This window comes from Castor canadensis, chromosome 3 (genome assembly GCF_047511655.1).
Source record: "Castor canadensis chromosome 3, mCasCan1.hap1v2, whole genome shotgun sequence".
Lineage (NCBI taxonomy): Eukaryota > Metazoa > Chordata > Mammalia > Rodentia > Castoridae > Castor > Castor canadensis.
Window position 1 is genome coordinate 87,028,539 of NC_133388.1, and position 22,002 is coordinate 87,050,540.

The following is a 22,002-nucleotide window of genomic DNA, read 5'->3' on the forward strand; positions in this document are numbered from 1 at the left end:
AATATTTTTGCTACTTCTTTATCTATCTGATAATATGAAATGATTGCTTCAGGGCTTTGTTTTCTTAAAGCACTTATGTTAGTAAGCTTTCTTTTTAGGCTCTTTGAAATTATTGACTAAAGCTTAGAGCTTTTGTGTTTAATTACAGTTTTTAACCAAGATCAAATTAATGAACATGGAGCTTTAGTTTTCTGATTTCACAGTTGGAATTATTCTAATATTTCAAGATTGAGTAAGATCATTAACTAGGCTTCTTTTTTTTTCTTTATTCATTTCTTCATATGTGCATACATTGTTTGGGGCATTTCTCCCTGCTAACTAGGCTTCTTCTATATAAAATTTCTCCAATCCTTAGATTATGAAGAATTTAAAAATTAAGTGGTGGGTTTTAGGTATTTACTGTACTATTATTTAAGATTTTTATGTCCATCTGATCATTCTGTAATAAATGGAAAAACTGATTTATTTATGTAATATAAGGAATATCTAGGAAGACTTAGAAATAAAGCAGGGGGAAGAACACAGTAGCTGCCCAAGTTATAAGCAGACAGACAAAACCCCATGTTGTTTTTCCCCATGGATAGCAGAGATGCTCAGGGCTGTGGCAGGAAATATTTAGCTTAGATCTTATAAGGAATGTCCTTCTTAGGGGACTGTGCAACTGCTAGCCCTTCATTGTCCTTACAAGCTCCTCAGATATTCTCTGTCTAGGATGGTGAAACATCCTAGGGACAATGGCTATCCCTTTGGTGGAGAGAAGAGGCAGCAACATGGCTTCTCAGACAGACCCAGGGTCTGTCTGCTGAAGGTCGGTGCTAGGCAGGGATGTAGACTGGGTTCTGCCTGCAGTTGGTCCACTGGCCTCCACAGGTTCCCTTTGTGGATTAGTCTCTGTCTTGCATCTCACCAAGAACAGTTCCATCAGAACTCTAAGCACAAGGCGGAAAGGGATCCTGCAATTCACGGAGTCTAGTTCTTTATTTTTTTATTATTATTTTTTGGTAGTACTGGAGATTGAACTTGGGGCCTCATGCTCAAGTGCTCCACCCCAGTCCTTTTGCTTTTAGTTTTTTTTTTTCAGATAGGATCTCACGCTTTCATGGGACAGCCTTAGTCCTTGATCCTCCTACCTTCGCCTCTGGAGTAGCTGGATTTATAGGCATGAACTTCCATGCCCTGCCCTAGCTCTTTATTCTTCTGGGAATGAAGAGTATATACTGGCACTTACAAAACCATGGGGTTCTCCATGAGAAACAATCTTCATGTCATTGGTTAGGCAAATTTCTGTGATGGTGAAAAGTAATTTATGCGAAAGATTAGTTGGTGCTGGCTACACCCAGAACCATATTGAGAATATTTAGGCTAGTGGATAGTTCCCAGTGTGCCAAACACATAACACCTAGGAATACAGTCTATACAGTGTGACCTTGAGTAATCTGGACACTCCCAGATGTAACTCTGGAATCAAGTGCCTTAATGTCTCCATACCCATAGGCTCCTCCTTGGTAGAGTGGTATAATGACATCTCTCATAGAATTTTCTTGGAGGATGAAATAACATGTAAAATGACTGGAATAGGGCAGGAGGTGTGGCTCCAGTGGTACAGCTCCTGTCTAGCAAGTGTGAAGCCCTGAATTCAAACCCTAGTACCGTCAAAAAAATTGGAATGGCATATAGTGAGTGCTCAGTAAATGTGGACCATTATTATTTAGCATGGCTGCAGTGTATCTTATTTGCCAAGCTCTGTACTTGTTATTTTCCAACTGCTCAGGTACCTTAAACAAATACAGTTACATCTTCTTGGTTTTTCTAAGTCACCCAGCTGGAGGGAGTTCTGGGCTTTCATGAGTTTCCTTCTTCTCTAGACTCATCACAGTATTAAATTGTTACATGAGAGGACTCTGACCTTGCTTTTGGGTTCTAGTGGTGAGGAGCCAATGAATCACACTATGGAGATGGCCTTGGAGTCTCTCCTCATCTTTTCTCTTGAACTATGGGTATGGGTAATGACATTCATGGACCACAACTCTAGAATGCCAGGGACCTTGCTGGATTTTTGAGTAATGCCTGGACCAAGACCATGGAAAGGGCATTTTTAGGAGACGTTGTGACTCTGTGTATCTGGTACAGACCTGGTGCACTTGGATTGCATGCCAGTTTCTAGAGAATGTTGAAATGTGGAGTCCCAACTATTGATCCATTAAGGAAAGATTTCCCCTCTCCTGAGTGAAGCTTTGCAGCTTCTCCTGAGGCTCATTACAACACTGTGATAACAAGGCCCAGCCACTTCTGAACCCTCGTTGACTGAGTTAACTTTAAGATTGGAAATTCCAAATCCCTTTGCTATTTATTGTTCTAAGTTTAGGACTGGAAGCTTGCCCTCTTTTTTTCCCCCCAGTTGCAGAGCATAGTAACTTTGGATCAAGTTTAATGAACCTCATTGAAGGAATGAAGGAAAAATTGCAGGTAGGTTCCTTCCAAGGGATAGGCCAGTGGGATTTTGGACACAGGAAGAAGCCATGTGCATTGGCTACAATGGGCCAGGAGTAGACCATGCTCCTGGAGCTACAGGGTAATTTCCTTCCTGTTCCTTTTTTAGAAGTCTCACCTGCCCCTCAACCTCTTCACCTCCATGCTCATTGAGCTTTCTACACTATAGGGGCCTTCTTGCTCCTCAGCCACACCAATTCATGGCCATCCCAGGGCTTGGGCCCCCACCTTTGTGGCCTCTGCTGTGTCACCTCATTAGATTTTTTTTTCTTAGCATCAAATGTAAAAAACCCCACTTTCTTGTTATTTCCTGTCTACTTACTCTTCTTCATTTTTATTCAGAGCACTACTTGGTATCTTAATTGCATATTCATGTTTGTTTTCTGTACTATAACACTCCATGAGGGCAGATATTGACCTTGTCATTCTTCTCCCACCAGCATAGTATCAAAGTGTCCATCTTTGCCATTGCTGTTACTGAATGTTATCAGTGACCTTCAAACTTTTTGTCAATCTGGATGTAAAAAATAACATCTTGTTATTGTTTTGAATTTCTTCTATTACCAGTGAGGTTAAGCATCTCTTCATATGTTCTTTGATCAGTTGTACATCTTCTGTGAATTATTTATTCACAAAGATAACCTTTCTTTTTCTACTGGGTCACTTTTCCTTTTCTTCCTTCAAGATCTTGCTGTGTAGTCCAGGCTGGCCTTGATTTGTGATTTTCCTGCCTCAGCCTCCCAGGTAGCACCACTATGCCTGAGTCTGCTTTTCCTTTTCTGATTGCTTGGTATAAACTATTTTCATTGCTTATCAAAAGTCTACTATTTTGCGTACCCTTCAACCCTGCAATATTATATGTAGGAAGGAAATCATTGGTCAAATGGACAAAAATGTATTGACCATACATTAAGTATTTATATGTAGCATACTTTGATTGTCTTCACCCCTTAGTATCCTTTTTGATGTAAGACTTGAAACTTTGAAACTACTACAGGAAAACTCTGGAAGATATAAGCATAGGTAATTATTTTCATATATACTGTGTACACGCATGCCCACAAACACACATATGAAGATAGCAGAATGTAACTCATTACACACTTTGAAAAAAGCGGGGAGAATAGGGGAATGGAAATATAATGGAGGGGGTGAGATCTTGTTCAAAGTATATTGTACACATGAGTGGAATTATCATAATGAAATCCTCTTGTGTTATTAAAGTATGGTAATTCAAAAATAAAAATTTAAAAAGAAAATATGGTATGTACCATAGACTGTTACTCAGCCATAAATAAAAATGAAATTATGCCATTTGTAGGAAAATGAACAAAACTGGAGATCATTGTGTTGAGTGAGATAAACCAGACTCAGAAAGCCAAATGTTCAAAATATTGTATGTTCTCACTCATTTGTGGAACCTACATCTAAGGTAAAGATGATAATAATAATGGGACATGACCCTAACAGGGGTACTGCCAAGAAAAGGGCTCATTTTTCAGTGTGAGAGATTTGACATTCATTCCTACCCATACTTTGTTTTTTTTTTTTACAATAAAAATCTTTATTTAGGTTTGGTCAGTACAGGTAAGGTATACTGGAGCCACAGAGCAATATGCGCTAACAGGATACAACAGTTCATAAAAACTGAGTAACTATGCACACAAATTCTTAAACATTCAGTCACCTAAAGATAAATGCACAGATGTATGGTGGAAAAAACTGTATCTAACATTGAAACTACTATAGGACTCCATCAACAAGTCCAACTTCTAGTGATAAAAACTACTGTACTGGGCAAACCTGGCAGTCATAAACCCACATCTACTCTAACAAGTCTGAATGGTGCGTTATGTATATAACAGCATGGATAGAATGCCCTCACACAGCACAGGTTCTAGATAGACACAGATACATACAGATACCATTGTTATACTTCATGGAAAGATCCTACCCATACTTTGATGCAGCTATTTTCTGATTCATGAAAACTTCTTTCCTCCTCTGCAGCATCATTTGAGATAAAACTGTTGGACCTGCATGTTCAAGAATTCCCTGTCTCTTGGGCAATTTTTCTTGGAACATTTTGAAATCTGACTTTCTAAAGTCTACAGAAATTATGTCTGACCACCTTTCTTTAGCATTCTAGTAAGTGAAATTGTCAGTAGGGCAAGAATTTACTGGGTGTTCTGCTCCCAGCAGGAGACTTACTTTGGTTCCCTGATGCTTGGAGACCTAGGGCACTGCCTAGTAACTTGCCTTTGACCAGTTCTGCAATTTGAATTAAGAAAGCAGCCTTCATGTCCTCTGATGATCTTAATTCTGTATTCCTATTCTGCCAGGTTTCCTTTTCCTTTCCTCCCTTGCCTTCCCTTCCCTTCCCTGCCTTGCCCTCCCTTACCTTGTAGGTCTGTGGCTTTAACTTGGGGCCTCAAATATGCTAGGCAACTGCTGTATTACTGAGCCACATCCACTTTTTTTTTGATAGTACTAGGATTTGAACTCAGGGCCTTAATTCATACTAGGCAAGCAAGTGCTCTTCTTGAACCATATCTCCTGCCCTTTTTGCTTTGTTTTTCAGATAGGGTCTTGTGCTTTTTGTGCTGGGCCAGTCATCTTATCTATGCCTCCCATGTAGTTGGGATTGCAGATATGCACCACCACACCTGGCTTGTTTGTTGAACTGCGGTTTTGCTAATTTTTTGTCTGGGCTGGTCTCAAACATCAATCCTCCCAATCTTTGTCTTCTGAGTAGTCTTCCTCTTCCCCCTTTCTCCTTCTTCTCCTTCTAGTGTCCTCCTCCTTCTTACCCTTCTTCCCTTTCCTTCTTTTTTTTTTCATTATAGTTCATCTGAGGCCAATAAATATTGGATCAGGAGTCATGAGCTCTCTCTCAAAAATCCCTGCTCATGAGTTGGGCACAGTGGCATACAACTGTAGGTCCAGCTACTTGGCAGGCTTACTTGACTCCAGGAGCTCAAGACTAGTCTGGGAATCACAGTGACACCCTGTCTTCAAAAAAAAAAAAAAAATCCTGTTCCTGTTCCTGTTCCTGGACACTTCCACACTGCATATGCTATCAGCTGCTGCATCCTCTTCTCTTTTCCAAATTCAGACTCTTCAGCCCTATGTTCTTCAGAGTTCTCTTCAGCTACTGGCGTGTCCCAGGTTTCTTCTGCCTAGTCATTTGCTCTCATGTCTCAACTAAAATGGGGGGTTGCTGAATTGTAACAAACTCTACACCAAGGACATCCTCCAGGGAGAAGGAGCCAATTATTAGCAAAGCAAGGTCTGCAGATCTCCAAACATCCAGCAAAGTCACCAACCAAGGGATGAAGTCTTCCTAGGTCAGGAGTGGGGCAGGGAGAAAGGACTCTGTGCACCTGTGGGCATCAACGCATCTTCCTTAGTGTTCTGTCCAGGAAGGAATTATTCTCACCAAAGGATCAGGCTGGCTCTGTCTTTCCTCCTCAACCGTAGTAAAGAGAGATTTAGGGGATGTTGACAAAGACTTTTCTAGCATAATAATGCTGAACTTAGGCTATGAAAAACAGCTGTGGTCTTATAAGCTGATGTGTGAGAATGGAGAGAGGTATTCATCAGGATTTCCCCTCATTTTTGGTGATGGAACCAGATTGTATTTTTAGCATACATACTTCATGTCTATTCTGAGGAAGAAGTTGACTTTATCACATTTTCTAGTAGTCACTGAACAGTGCAGCATCTCCCAGGTCTATCTGGAATCTCCTTTTAAATTGCTAGACTTTTGGAGAGCCCAAGTTTATGGTTTGAATTATAACCATAAGTTTTTAGAGGCTACCTGGAATGGTGTTAATTATGTGGTGTGTTCATAGTGAGTTCCTGGTCCTAGCCCTGGGAATAATAGGCATGCCCTTCAGATGGCGTGTATGTGTGTGTGTGTGTGTGTGTGTGTGTGTGTGTTGTGTGCACATGGGTACAGTAGTGACAACAGGGCAACCTGAGTGCCCTTCTTCAGGCTCCTCTGCTCCTGAGGAGTGTGTATTCTGAGAGTTTTGGAAAAGTTGGATCCACATATTGTTAGTCTTCCAAACAGAAGTGATGCTGGAGCAGGCACGATGAACTTTTGGAGGCACAGGCCCTTTACAACGAGGCTTTCTGGGTCAAGGGTCAGAGACACGGAGTTCCTTAGAGTGGTGCCTACAGACCTGGGGCATCTCCTAGATGATGTGTTTAAATCAGATTTCATGGCCAGGCTCCATTCAGATTTACTAACTGAGACAGAGGAATACAGCAGGAATCTGTATTTGAAAAAAATACCCCCAGTGTTTTGTTAAGTGAACAGCTTTACTAACTACTGTACTGCCTCTTTGGGCCCATACTTCAGGACGGTGGTGGTATAATTTGATGTACACATTAAGTACTTTGCATCTTTCTCCTCTCAGTGCCCACTAGCCACTAACCAGTCCCAAACTATCAGTATCTCTGGCCTGGACCACTGCAGCAGCCTCAAACTTTTGCAGGGAGGATTTTGTCTCTCTGTTGGCTGTGTAATGGAGCAGCCGGAGTGGCTAAGTCAATCTGTCACTGATTCTGTCATATTTGCTTCCCCACCCTCACCCAAGTTCAGTTCCTTCCTATGCTTTAGAATGAACACATGGTCAGAGGTCTGTGTGAGCAGGTCCCTACTGACCTCCCCAGATTCACCTCAGAGTCACCCCAATGGGCCTTCCCCCCCATCATTCAGCCTCAGCTGCCATCACTTCTGCAGATTATCCCCAACTCACAGGCAGCACCTTCCAGTTACCTGTCTTCATTGGTGTTCTTAATTGATTAAGCTGTCTCCTCAAGGAGGCAGGGACCATGTCCTTCATTATTGTGGCCCTTTATGTAATAAGCTCTGCCCTCTCCTCCATGCAGCAATCATCAGAGAAGAACAGGGTGCTGGAGTGGATCAGAGCTTTGCAATTATCCCAGGAGGCATCTGTTTGTCAATTTCTTTGCCTGTTTGATCATCATGAATATAGAGTACTCTCTTCTGTTCAGAGATGGAATCCTGGGCCTACTTGGAGTTAGACAGCACAGAGTAGGCACTGTTGGTAATGATTTGAACACTTTTTTGAACACTAGGCTATATCTCATTTCTCTTGACTTAAACATTCATGAGCTATGTGCAAAATGTGCCCCTTGTCCTTAGATAGCTATGTCTAGGGAGGAAAGATGGACATTAAAGTTTACATGTTCACAAAAGGGGAAGTTGAGTACGCCATGGGACATAGAAGAGGACATAGTCTGGGGGGTGGGGAGGTCAGAGGAAGGCTTCCCTGCATAAGGAATATCTGAGCTGAGACCCACAGGATGAGTAGGAGTAGGAAATGAACCTACTACACCAGCAGGCTGTAGGGAGCAGGGCATCTGAAGGGCCACTGAACTGAGGTAGACTGTTGAGTGGGCAAAGGGGAGCACATGGTTCTGCCTAATTCTCCTCCTGTGAATTGGGGCTTGGTCCACCATACTCTGGGTTAATGCCTCTTCCACTGTGAATGGGTTGGCTGAGATGGTCTGCGCTGGCCTGCACTCTGGAGGTAAACATGGCATAAATGGGACAGGGGGTAGCATGGAAGCAGGTACCTCTCTGGGCTCCCTTTTCTTACCCAGGTAGCACATGGACTGTTATGAAGTCAGTACCAACACTGTTGGAGTAATGCTAAATACCATCACCACCAGCAGTTTTTACTCATTTCTTTATTAATATAGAAAAGGAGCCCAAGGCAGCTGGACCAGTAGTACAAAGCACCAGGAGTTAATACTATTCTGGTGAAAGGGTTGGCTTTACAAAAGTGAAGGAGCAGGGAGGAGCTGCCCTGCTTCTGGGGCCAGGCCCAGCCTACTACCCAGAACCTCAGAGCAGCACCTGGAATGAGCTCCTGGGAGAGGGCTGACAGGTAGTTCAGGGGAAAGATGTGCTAGAGACCATGGGGACAGATGGCAAGGACAGAGGGTCAGGCTGTGAGAACCATTCTGTGACTGGTGAGGACAGGGAACTCCTGGCTTGAGATTTCCTGCTACACCATGGGCAAGGGTGCTCAGTGGGCTTTAGCTCTGGGGACAGGTAGAAAAATACTGTGACTACTACTGGGCATGGCAAATCCAGAATCCAAACGTGGTCCTGGGAATGAAGGGCCTTTCCCCCCTCTATTCACCAGGAGCCATCTTTGCTCTATACTACCCGTGAGGCGTCAGGGCCCAAGGCACAGAGGGAGGCTCAGAGGCCTCCACTGGAAGGAAGACAGGGTAAGGAAGGAGTACTTGAGTGTCCTCCAGCTTAGGCAGCCAGAACTGAGACATAGGCAGACCTACATATCAAACTAGAATATGGAGCAAGGATTAGCATAAATTCAGACACTGACCAGGACAAGACCCATGGCAATGGTGCTTGCCTCAAACCTTAGCAGATCAAGTCTGCACCATGCACTGGGTGTCAGCAGACCTGGGTTCTAGCCTTAGGTCTTCTGGAACGCATATCACACAGAGCTATGTCACCATGTCTTGCCCTGCCCTGCTTCCTTGTCTGCTATTGAGGGTTTTGGATATGACCTCTTAGGTCACGGAAGGGAACTCTGAAGAGAAATGGAGGCGCAGAACCTTCTCTTGGTAGGTAAGTGGAAACTGATCCCAATCACAGCCTGAATGGAGGTGAGGAAGTGATGGAGAAGGAAGATGTTTTTCCATGGAATCTGCCCCCCAAAACATTTCAGAGCTAAGAAGGGCTGCTGAGAGCCCTCCTCTGCTCAGAGGAAAGAAAGGCCACACAGGGAGACAATGTGGCTTGGCGCAATCTCTTCATAACCACCACTCGGGTAACAATTGGCAGGAGAGAATGGGGTGGCACTGGGCAATCCTCATGTTCTTCCCCAGGGTGGGGAGCTCAAGGCCTCTTGTGGCTTCTGCCTCCGGCCCTCGGCACAGGATCAGAAGTGCTCTTTTTCACTGTGGTCCTATCTTGGGGACAGCCCAAGACTCTGCCTGGCTGGCACATGTTAGTTGGTAAAGAAAGGACAGAGGGGGTGACTAAGCAGACAGGGAGATGAGAGCAACTCTCTGGCTTTCTCCTCTTCCTCTAGTGAGAGCAGCTCAATCGACCGAGTCACAGATCTCTTCTACCACAGCATTGAAGATGTGTGGTTGGTCGGCATAGACATGGTGTGACGCGCCCTCAATCTCCTGTGGAGAAAGGACCACAAGGGTGGGTTGCCCTTTAACCCTGACACTGGAAAGCTGTTCGACCATTTCTTCTCCTCCCAGACTTGCTTGCCTGTCCCCCTCCAGCTTTTATTGCAAACAATGAGTGCTACCTTTCTTCCTGGATCTTTTCTCTTTTTTTTTTTTTGTTGGTACTGAGGTTTGCACTCAGACACTCATGCTTGCTAGGCAGGTGCTCGACCACTTGAACCACTCCGCCAGCCCTTTTTTGTGTTGAGTGTTTTTGAGATAGGGTCTCTCGAACTATTTGCCCAGGCTGGCTTCAAACCTTGGTTCTCCTGATCTCTGTCTCATGAGTAGCTAGGGCTGTAGGTGTGAGCCACTAGTGCCTGGCTCTTCCTAGATCTTGTACTTTCCTTGGAGAACCAGTGAATCCCAATATCCTGTTTTACTTCTCCTTTGGCCATCCACTGAGTCTTTCCTCCCACTGAGTCCTACCATTGTTCTGTTCCTTTCATCCAAAGGCCCAGTAAACCAGGGCCAATAGATGGCACCCAGCCTAGTTAAGGAGAAGGTGGAGGTGTGGCTCTACTGTGCGTGGCTCTGATTTTAGGTAGGACTTATTGGGAAGGGAGGGACTAAGGTGACGGAATGTGCCTGGTTACTGAATAAGAACCTGCTTTTTAGTTGAACTGGGCTACACAGAAGTGAGATGCTCTAATTATGACATCACAGAGAGCTAACCTTTCCAATCCACTGCCTGGCCATTCCTCAGTCCGGCCATTCCTCTTTTCTACCTGACTCTGCCACTCTTCTGCAACCTTCATGTGCTGGCATTCAAGTCACAGTTTTGGTGGGCCAACTTACCATGTCTCGGACATAGGAATCTGGACGCTGCATCTTCACTTTTTTCCCCGTGCTGGTATCTATCCAGGTATTGGCCCCATAGATCATGGTAATGGGGACATCTTTTCGAATTAAGTGAATTCGCTCCAACATGGGGCGCCGGGCCCAGCCGAAGGACTCCATCATGGCTTTAAATGCCGTTTCACCACTGGCAGAAGCAAAACAGGGTGAGGCAATTAGAAAAGAAACCCACAGCAGAAGCTGTCAACTTCTCGGTCTCTTCAGACGTTGGGGTGATATCTTTGTATTCCTCTCAAAGGCTAGCACTGACTCATTAAATATTACTATGATTAGGAGAAGAGTGAAACTTTACAGGTCACACTTTTTGTGACAGACCCATGGCACTAAGAATTGGCCAAGAATGGAATGGATTATTATTTATTTAAAAAATATTTATGTGTCATGCCCTGGGCTGGGTGACAGGACACAGGAACAGCACAGCTGAGGTGCCTGTCCTTCTGGACCTCATACTTAGCTAGGAGGCAGGTGTTAAGTGACTAATCATACAATTAAAGTATTTAATTTAAAACTTCCTGAGAACTATGAAAGAGTGGTAGAGAACTATGGGAACACAGATTAGAACCTAGCCGGCTGGAGAAGGAAGGGGGAATTCATTTGAGGTGAACCCTGAAGAGTACTAGAGGAAGAAAAAGAGCTTCCTAGGGAGACTCTGGAATTCCAATTCAGTCTTGCGAGGACTGGGGGAGCAGCAATTTCTGCTAAGGGAGAAGCAACAAATGCCAATTCAATCTGCTTTACTCCCTGACCATTTCCTTAGGTAGAACTGAGATTTTATTGGGGCAGGAGTCAGCTTTCTGGGGCCAGTCTGCAGCTTTTGAGGGAGCTCAGGGACAATGCCCCCTCCTGGGCTATGCTTGTTTAGTGTAGTCACTTTCTAGGTTTCCTTTGCATGCCTAGGATGAACGAATTCTGTCACCAGAATGATGAGAATTTTTCCTTAAGACATCACAGCAAGTGGATAAGTCATGGATTTTGGAGTCAGATAAGACATGAATTTGAATACTAGCTGTTTTCTTAACAAGTCATATAACCATAACACACCTTAATTTTCTCATCTATAAATCAGAGAGAACCATACCCACTTCATTAGGTCACGATTAGGAGAATGAAAATAAGCACAAAGCTCCTTAGTGTAGGAGAAGTGAAGTAGTTACCACTCAAACATGTCTCCCTTGGCCATATTCCCTGTTTTCCAAGAGACCGATTAGAGTTACCATGAACTTGTCAGTTACAACTCAAAAACTCAGAAAGGTCTATATTGAGTGATATTATCTTTGCTTCCTCCAGGAGATGAACAAGTGTCAAGATTATATATTCTGTGCCTTAGAATGGGAGTTTGTTGTACAGAACTAGGTCTAGATGGGGAAGATTCTGAATAAAGGGCCAGAGTCGGGCCAACAGGGCCTCAGGTGGGTACAGGACTGGCACCAAGTCCACAGGGGCTGAGAGAAGCCAAGAGTGGAAGGCTAGGGTGCCTGGTGTGACTGCTAAGAATTTCTATAGCATTGCTTAACCAGGACCCTTCCATTATCTGAGCTCACATGGAATATATTCCCTAAAAGCTGTCTGGATTTGAGACAAATGCTGGACATTGGAAGGTAGATCCCCACTTTCCTCGCAGCTTTGGGCTCACATGGTGACCTGGACAGGCCTGCAGAGATGTGGGACAGTGACTTTGGCTCCTGTGGCTCAAGGAGAAGCCTCCATAATGCAGTGCACCAGCACAGCATCATGGTATCTGCCTCTCACAGGGCATGGCTATACAGGTGATTACCTGCTTGCTCCGCCCTGGCTGTCAACACTGCCAAGACTCAGGCCACCGAGGCTGGAGGGCCTGCTGGGAAAGTGAGTAGCCAGGACAGGAACTTTTCAAGGCTTCAGGGACCTGAAGCCTTGGTCTTCACCTCCAAAAGAGGTGAAGGAGTTTCCGTCCCCAAGATGAGTTATTTCAAAGTGCACATAATTAAGTTAAATGCAAACTCTTTCACGGTATGATCTATTTGTAGGAGTGCATTCTATAGACTATGTCATGTGTATGCAACGGAGTATATGCAATGTATGAGATCTTAGACTGAAAACAAGGAGGAGATCTGGGAACTGCAGGTTAAGAGACAGGCAAAGACTTTGTCTCTCTTTGCCTGTTAAAAAAATACAAGCAAACTACCACGTGCCTATAAAACCAAACCAAACAACAACAACAATGAAACATTTTTGTAGCCCTTTTTCAGTTAAAAAAAAAATCTTTAGAACTGTTTCCCAGATTCTTGCTCATCAAGCCAGCTGCCTATCTCTAGGGAAGAGGGCAGGCCTTCCTCTAGAGAGGACAGCAATTTAATTAATCTATTTTCGTCTATATCCTTTTGTGCATCCCTGGGAACTGTGTAGAAATGATCGAGCCTGCTAGTTCTGTGTTCCCTCAACTGAGTTAGCACTTTGTGGAAGAAGAAATAAAGTACACACTCTGCAGCTCGAATTTTATCTCTAAACCATCCACCCTGCGCTGGCCCCAGGAGCCGCCCTCACCTGGGATTCTGTGCATTGCAGTGGTAGATATACTCTGATATGGTATCATCTTCAAAGAAGTCTGCAAACTTGCGCTTGAAGTCTGGACGGAATCGCTGCACCAGACCGGGCCCTGGGAAGGGAAAAAACCCCATGAAGTAGCAGTTTGAGTGGGGAGTGGAGGGGTAAGACTTCTGTCCGTGTTATGTTTAAACCACCAAATGTTATTTCTCCTAAGAGTTTATCTGCTTCATGCGTTTAACATTAGAGAGGCAAAGAGTGCAGATGACAAGAGTTAGATTCTTTGGTTACAGATGAAATTTAGAAACAGTCTAACATCACTGAGGAACCAAGTCATTTTCTAGGAAGTCTCAATGGCTTTTCCAACAAGGTTCATAAGCTATATCAAAGGCTATGGTTGAGATGCTTTTGTTTACATTCTGAACTATGTTCTCTTTCTCCCTGGGACCCTTATGGTCTTTTAATCTTCTGATGGTAGCAGATGAAGCTGTACCACTTCCCAAGAGCCCTCTCATTTTCAGGTCTGTAATAGGATACATGGAGATGACCTTAATGACACCACTGTCCCAGGCTTAGGGCAGTGTGTTAGAATAATCTGTTTCTTTCACCTTTCTTTATGGTACACATACGAGCAGTAGGACACCCAAAACAGACAGAAAATTGGGTCTGCTGTTAACTTATCTCTGTCCCTTCTTGTTTTCTCTCTGTGAAATAGCTGAGGAGGAGCAGTGAGGCTAGCCACCGGCCCTGCCCTCCCTCTTGGCATAGTCTTCCATGGCTGCCAGCCAACTGCCCAACCACAACAGCTCTGATGCCCTGTATAACCTGGCCAGGTCCAAGGCCAGAAAAGGGGAGAATGGCCAGAGAAGGGCTTCTCTTTGGAAAAAGATCACAGAGAGTCTGCTGGGGACCCTCAGGTCAGTCCTCTGTCCACTTAATCCTCTTTGACACCTGACTCCTGCTAGCCTTCCCTTCTTCCAGAATTACTAAACGTCTACCTTCTACTCAAATGCTTATTTCTCTCCACTTATTTGGAGTCATTCTGTTTTTCCTGAAGGGCCGCAGAGATAACTTTTATTTGGCCATTATCAACTAACTCGTAATAATTGACTATCGAAGATCACCATATCAACATAAGCCATCAATACAACACAGGGTCACCAATCTTTTCAATAAAGAGAATCTGCTTTTTACTGCACCAGAGAAAAAGTTACCCACAGGGAAGTGTGTGGACAGGGTGGGGTCAGGAAGCTTTTGCTACTGATACTATTCACTATGGCTCTGCCTGCCCTCCCTCTCTTTTACTCAGAAGAATCTGCTGACAGCTACTTAGTACTAAGCAACTCAGAACAGATGAAGATGTGTATTTGCCTGGAGTAGGGCATGGTTTGGAGGTTCCTGCCTGCCACTATGGTGGAGGCTTAGATTCTACCCCCTACTTTCTGGAAGTGCTGGGTGGATGGAAATGGGATCCGGTGGTGAATACTGCATCTGAATCCCTAACAGGCTGTCACACAGACTCACATATGCAGCAGAGACCTCAGAGCCCCCTCCTCTTCTGGGGGTCTGCCAAAGTATGGCGTAGCTTTTTGGTCCCATCTGTTCCTTGCAAAAGAAAACTTTTTCCATGCAGATGAAGGGGAAAAAAACAACCTTCTGAAACCTCAAAGAGATAGAGTCTAGATTAACAGCTTTAAATAAAATAAAAAGTGGTAGGCCCAGCCCCACTTTTTATGAATGTGTGGTAATGGTGGGAGATCAGGTGCAGTGAGGCTTGGTTGAATGGGACAACCTTGGTTTAAGAAGCACATTTCTTCATCTGCAGGTTACTCACCCCAGGGCCCAGCAACTCGAAGGACAGCCAGGGGATTGGAACGCCCCAGAACTGATGCCACAGCCTTGACCCAGGCTGGAGGTGTACGGATCTCACTAGGATCAGTTGGTCGGAGGGGAAAGCCCCATGGGTCCACCAGGATAAGGTGTTTAACCCTACATAAACGGATGAAAAAGGAAAAGAACACATTGCATTCACTTGGGGGTGTTATAGCCCTTAAATCAACTGGGAAAGAGAGAACTATGGGAACTGACTACTGGAACGTTCCCAGCAAGGCAAAAAGTTAGCTCATGAGGGAGGGGGTGGCTCCTCATTACCTTTCAGGGTACTTGATAGAGTAGGAAGTGGCCAGGAATCCTCCCAGACTGTGCCCCAGGAGGATCATGCTGGGGATGCCCATGGCCTCCCTCCACGTCTCTATCGAGGTCACAAACTCCTCCTCAGCCCCCTCTGGGTCCCTCGGGAAGGTTGGCCGTGAGCTTCGCCCAAAGCCAAGCAGGTCGAAGGTGTGCAGCGTGCGGCGGGCACTCAGTGAATCCATGTTAAGGATCCAGAGGCCCACCCCGCCCCCAAAGCCATGCACCATCACCAGAGGGGTGCGGTCCTTTTGCTCTGGGCTGACAGTCACCGTCCAAATCTTGTTCTGGTTTGGGAGGGATACATATCGGGCCAGGAACTTGTTCTGAAGACCTGGGGAGGGAAAAGTCCCAGAGTAAATCAGCAAGATTGTTTCCTGATGGCAAAATCATTTTGCCTGAATTACCATTCCTCAGATTTCTCTCTCCATTCCCACACCCTTCCCAACCTACCTAGGCTCTTTCCTTCCACAATCCTCTGACCAAGACTTTCTCCTTGATCAAACTTTAGACAAGCTCCTCTGAGCTTTCTTCTTGACTAGGTCTTGATCTTGGACCCCAACATGTCTTCAGCCTGCCTAGTCTGGTCTTGGCAAGAATCCTGTGAAGACTCTCCTCACTCTTTATATTGGATCAAGTTCCTCATTCCCTCCATTTGATGAGTAAGTCTTTGACCTTCCTTTAGCAAGAATTCTGTTACGTCAGTTTAATAAGAACTCCCCTATCTTTGATGTTTCCTCTTAGTGATTTTCTATCCCCTGCTCCCCTCACCCTGCTCCTCAGTTATAAATCCCCACTTGTCCTGCACTATTTGGAATAGAGCCTGATATCTCTCTCCCCCTATTAAAATAGTCTTGAATAGTCATCCTAACTGACTTAATAAGTGTCAGAATAATTTCTTCTTTGATACTACACACTCGAAAGAATTTAAGTCCAAGCACAATTTGTAGAGGATTTAGTCTGTCAGTAGTAAGAGAGGCACCTTATTTCTCCAGCCTGTGTGTCCTTTGGGCCTGGAGTAGTGGTAACACCTTGATGCTTCAGACCTCTTACATCCATTACTCTTCATCCTGTGTGTTTTTGGAGCTTGACAGTGGGCAGAACTGTGGCCCAGCCAGATGGAGGGGGTGACGGGAATGGGCTTATTCTTCTTAGGCACTGAGGTGGGGCAGTGCTTGCTCTGCTGTTGTGGCAGTAGTCACACAACAGAGCTGCTTGAGTGAAGCAGCCTAGATCCTGGACAGAGGCTTGACAACTGTGGTGCCTGTAGCTATACTTGCTCAGGCCCAAAAAGAGAGAGTAGTCATGACTGGGGCAGTGGGGCAGGGATGGACGATCATAGGGGAGACATGGGGAGATATGGCCCACAGGTCTTATTTGAGACAATGGCTACTACAGCTTATGGGCTGCCCTGTCCCAGTGTGACACTGACCGTGACAGTCAGTATGTGTGAGTCCCAAACTACTGTAGTAACCAGATAGGTAGGAGAGAACAAAGGAGTCAGCAGTATTAGAGAATTAGAACTGCTGGTCCTCAAGTGGGAAGGTGATAAATTAAGAAGTGCTTAACTGTGTTTAGAAGAATGAGGCAGCAGGAAGAAGAGCTGGAGAGGGGAGAAGGAAGGAGGGAGGAGAAAATGTAGATGCTTGTGTGCACATGAGTGTGCGCTACCCTGCATCAGTCATACAGGGTTTGAAGTGAAGCTGTAGGGTGGCAGGACCAAGCACACTGGTAAAGAGAAGCTGAGGAACCACCTGCATGGACTATGGTACTCTCTGTGTGGACTTTTCCTTGTCACTGATGTTTCTTCCTCCCACACCACACACTCTTAGGTTTCAGTGGGCTCAGTGCACCAAGCTCTGAGCAGATTCTGAATCCTTCTTGGACCTCCTAAGGGAGTGGGGGAGAGACAAGCTGTCCCTTCTACTTACACTGGAGGATCCTGGCTTCTACATTCTTCAGCTGAGACATGGAAGTGGGGCGCCAAGTGGGTAGCCAGCTACTCAGCCAGCCTTGAGGCCTGGGACAAGGAGACACAGAGACACTTATTGGCAATACTGGGAAGGAAACATGGATGCTCTGCCTTGCTGGTGGATATAAGTGTGAGAGTACAGGGAGTTTCTTGGCCTCAGGAAGTCTATCCACTTTGATCATCAGCAATATCCTAGTTGACTGATAGACTGTTACTTTTCCCTGGTAAATGGCTGTTCACAAGAACTGTCCTTTGTTTTAGTAGATATTCAGAATACCATGCATACAACATCTTATTGGTTACAAAGCTCTTTCATATTTGTTATCTAACTTGAGCTTTCCAACCCCGCTTTGTTACTGGCTACCTAATTTATGTTCAAGGAGATTAAAAGGGGAAAGAAAGCAACTTGTAAATAATATTTCCATTATCCTTTGCCATCCCCAGGACTAGCTGTTCCCTTAGGGTAGGACAAATTCCCATGCCTCCTGCCCTCCTGGCCTTCTTCCAAGCCTCTAGAAGTATGGAACATTGTGTCAGTGCCCAACTGTGCTCTCAGGTAATCAATCAGTCTACCTCTGAACATGGAGATGGGGCAAGCAGAGAGCTGGAGGAGGGGGGCTTGGGTTCAAATGCCACTGTAGCTCACTGACAGGCCCATACTGCCTTGGACCTTGTTTCCCACACTGTAAAATAAATAGAAAGCTGGCCTATGTCCTTTTCTCCCAGGGATACAGTAAAATGCTAAGATAACCTAGCCTATTTTCTTCTTCCTACCCAATGACATTAAGTTACCGCAGAGAAGAGATTAAAAGCACTAGCTTTGGCATTAAAAAAAAAAAAAGAAAGAAAAACCTTCTGGATCTGAAACACTGTGCTTGAGCAGACTGGCTTTGGCCAACTTTGAGTGTCTAGGTATGTAAGGGACCTACCTCATCAGGTGCCTGCCACAAATTAGATGTTCAGTACATTTGTTTTTACTAGTCCTTTTCCATCCTGTATGATATCTATGCCCCTTTCTCTTTGGGGGTACTGAGGTTTGAATTCAGGGCCTTGAGCTTGTGCTCTACCATTGGAGCCACACCTCCACTATTTCTCTTTTCTTTAACTTTGTCTGGAGTCAGGGGGTTCTAGGAAAGATGTCAACAGCTGCAGGAATGTCCTGTGAGCAACGGCATGACAAGCAGAGGCATTCTGCGGGGGAGCCATTATCAACATCTCTCACACACTGGGCATCCTGAGGCATGGTTAGAAGCACAGAATGTTAGATCAGTATGATTCCTTAGAAATCACCTAGCCCAGCCTCTTTATTTTACAGATGCAAACTGATGCTCACACAGCATCAGCAGGTCATACAGAAAGTTAGAAAAAGAATGGGAACTAGAACCCAGATCTCAACCTGAGTTTCTCAGCACCTCCTCCCTGGACCTTCCAGCTTCAGCTTTTCAAGGTCATACACAAACACTTAGAGTTTATAACCACACCTTCACTTGTCTGTTTTTTCAAGGGAGGTTATTATTCAACACCAGATGGCCAGAGTTCTAATCCAGTACCAAGTTACATGTGAAGCACAGGTAGGAGAATTAAGGTTCAGGCCAGCCAGGACAAAAACAGACAAACAAAAAGAATGCGAGATCCTATCTGAACAATATCTAATAAACGATGCTTCAGGGCTGGAGGCATGGCTCAAGTAGTAGAGCGCCTGACTAGCAAGTGCGAGGCCATGAATTCAAACCTCAGTACCACAAAAAAGGGAGGAAACTAATAATAGTATCTATCCATAGGATTTCTATAAGCATTAAATGAGTTAATGCATCTAAAGAACACAGAATAATACCTAGCACAAGATAAACTCTCAATAAACACTCTTTTCCCTTAGCTATATTCCAGTCTATATTCCCATTCTTTTGCAATCAGCAACTCTCAACGAGTGTTTGAGTTTGAAAGAAAAACTTGTGTTGCTGTTGGGCGTGGAACCAACTATCAAGGCTTTAGCCAAATGACAGTTGTTTGTCTCAATCTAGTCCTAGACAGACTCAGAACCCTTCTAAGATTCTACTGGAATTCCTTGTTGGTTTGAAGCCTGGGGACCAAGAACACAGATTTGGCGAGTCTCAAGCCTCAAACTTTCTCTCCACATCATAGAGATGGGGACATGTTAGATCCTGACATCTTGACCCCACATCTAGACCCTTGTAACTGCCTAAAGTAGAGCTTAGGAGAAATGCTGTTACATGGAACACTACCACAGGCTGCTCAGCAGATACTTCTTGTGGGGGAACTTTACTTTGCCTTTCTTCTTCACCAAACTCTTACAGGTAAAGAACGGGAAATGGTGCCTGACACACTGTATGGGCTCAATATTATTGGTGGGAAGTTCAAGCAAGGAGCACAGAAGTCATTTAGCCATGAACTTAACCTGGCCAGGCTGATGACTTCCATTCTGATAGTGGCAAAACTAAAGGAGTTCTGTTTTGGAGGAGAATCCTGTTCTAAACTTCTGTGATCTTGGACAAGGTTCCTAATTTCTATGGGCACTAGCTTCTTTATTTGTAAGACAGAAATAGAGCAGTACCACCTGCATCTCTTTGAGCTCTAATATTCTGTTTCCCTAAGTCAGTGTAGGTATTGCAAATTTCCCCTTGGAAGTCATCGTAGCAAGTTGCATCACTGTCCCAGGCGGTTCCTCCAGGCTCATAAAGTTTATTAGTTATTATTCTCATAATGTGAGTTTTGTCCTGCAGGTCCAAAAGGTTAAATACTGGGTTCAGGGAAGGCCCTGTTCCGGTGAAACCCAGGCTTGACTTGGAGCTGAGTCATTCTCCTCTAAGCAACTTTTCCTTGTTGCTATCAGACTGCCAACTGCTAGTCACACCACCTACAGGTGGCATCCCAAACCTGATGCCCATGGGTCAGTGGTTACAAACAAAAATCGAACAAATCTAATTCTGAAACCACTCTATTTTGTCGTTATAATAATTAAAAGCATTATTAGTCAGGACTGCTAGCGGCAACGTGTCTTGGTGGGCGAGAGCTAAAGAAACTTGCAAACCCCTGACTCCACACCAATGCCAGCGTAGTGGAGACCTCTCCCTCCCTCCTTTCCGCTCCTCCTCTTTGTCCAGCTGAAGGAGGCTTTTTCTCACCCAGCACCTGGGCCCGGGGCAAGTAGGAACAAGCACCTGCTGCTGCCCCCCGCACCTGCGTCCCACAAGCTTGCTGGTGAGGCGGGGGAAGACGATCACTCGCGCATGACCACTAAAACTAACCGAGGAGAATGGGGGCGATCTCTAAGACTCAGAGCAAAGTGAGAAGCCCAGAGCCGCAGGCAGGCTCAGCCACCATCGCTCCCCAGGCTCTGCCTCCGCCTCCTGCGGGCAAAAGCAGAGCCAGGAAACGCAACCCCAGCCCACCCTGGAAGCCGACCTGAGCACGGAAAGGCGGGAAGGTGTCTAAAAACTGTTCCTCAGCCACAGACAGTCCCAGGAGCATGGCCCAGAGAGAGGAAGAGAAAGAGAGAGAGACAGGATTAACTCACTGCTGCTCCAGATCATCAGCCATAGTAAACAAGCCCTGCCGGGTCGAGCCGAGCCAGCCCATCCCTCCGCCTGACGCCAGCACCAGCTGACCCAGAAAAGTATCGGGTAACAAGGGGGCGTGGCCGGCGGGCGCTCCGCCCCTCAGAGGCGGGGCTCGAGCGCGCAGGGGGCTCCGAGCCCGGCTGGCAGCCAACAGGTGACTCTTTTCCTCTACTAGCTTGTATCCAGGCGGAGAGGACTCAGGGGTCTCACAAAATAGGACAGTAATATTGGTCACGCATTTCGGGGACAGTGTGCGAGACAGGTAGTACTAAAAATCCCAGTCACCCCTCCCCCCAGGAGCTCCATCAGGCCTCTCCTCCCTTATAATTAAAAAGTTTCAGATAAGTCTGTATGCTCGCACACTCTTTGGGCTTCCTTTTATAGCTTTCTTCCCAGATATCCTCTCCTCCTTGGTGTTCCTTCTAGTGGGATGCTTAAGGTGTTTGTGGAGACGTCATTTGGTTGCTCCTGTAAAAGGTTTGAGAGCTTGTACCTCAAGTAGATTGCCAGAATTTGAAAATAAGATGCCTAATTAGTTTTAGATAATTTTTAAGGGTAAGTGTGTCTGGTGCACTATTTGGGACATAATTGGGCATCCTGTATTTTATTTGCAATCCCAACCAATGTGACACCTGCCAACATGGGCATTCTTCTGCTCTGAGGACGAGTTTGGCCAGACCTCATTTCCAGGGACCCTTGGTCTCCCTCAATTTGGAGTATCCTTCACCTCTGCCAAAGGAGGGGCAGCTGAAGGACTAATCTATAATAAGGCTGTGTCTGCTTGAGGTGTGTGGGTGTGGGAATGTGGGAGGTGAGGTGGCTGGCTCAACTCAGAGGTCCTGAGTGCACTCAGGCTGGCTCCTCATAGGAGCCAAATCTTAAAGCTGGCTGCCAAATTCACTTGAATTGGAAAACAGGGTCTGATATTCCTGGAACGGTCAGGTTTCAGATCATCTTGGTTAGGTTACAGCCAGACTGGAGTGTGGTGGAGGATGGGTGGGAGAATGCTGGTGTGGAGGGGTTTACCAAAGCATTTTTCTTTAGTTTTTCTGAAGTACTCAAGAAATTCTGAATTTCTTCTTTCTTTTAACACAGTGTTAAACTGATCATTACAAGAATTTAAAGTTTAAGAGAACTGGA

The 22,002-nt window shown here is 45.3% G+C and overlaps 1 protein-coding gene across 2 annotated transcripts; it reads right to left on the reverse strand.

Annotated features, from left to right (window-relative positions):
• Positions 1-8,196: 8,196 nt before the first annotated feature.
• Abhd4 (abhydrolase domain containing 4, N-acyl phospholipase B) lies at positions 8,197-20,936 on the reverse strand. 2 transcript variants are annotated; one of them, XM_020181252.2, is made up of 7 exons: positions 20,820-20,936; positions 17,244-17,332; positions 15,274-15,646; positions 14,957-15,111; positions 13,123-13,234; positions 10,540-10,726; positions 8,197-9,693 (listed from the first exon to the last, which is right to left on the reverse strand). In XM_020181252.2, the coding sequence occupies exons 1-7, from the start codon at positions 20,879-20,881 to the stop codon at positions 9,604-9,606; spliced, it is 1,068 nt and encodes a 355-aa protein (XP_020036841.1). In that variant the 5' UTR covers positions 20,882-20,936; the 3' UTR covers positions 8,197-9,603. The 2 variants fall into 2 exon arrangements, with proteins under 2 accessions (XP_020036841.1, XP_020036842.1); XM_020181253.2 differs by having other exon boundaries at positions 20,708-20,843.
• Between the last annotated feature and the right edge of the window lie 1,066 nt (positions 20,937-22,002).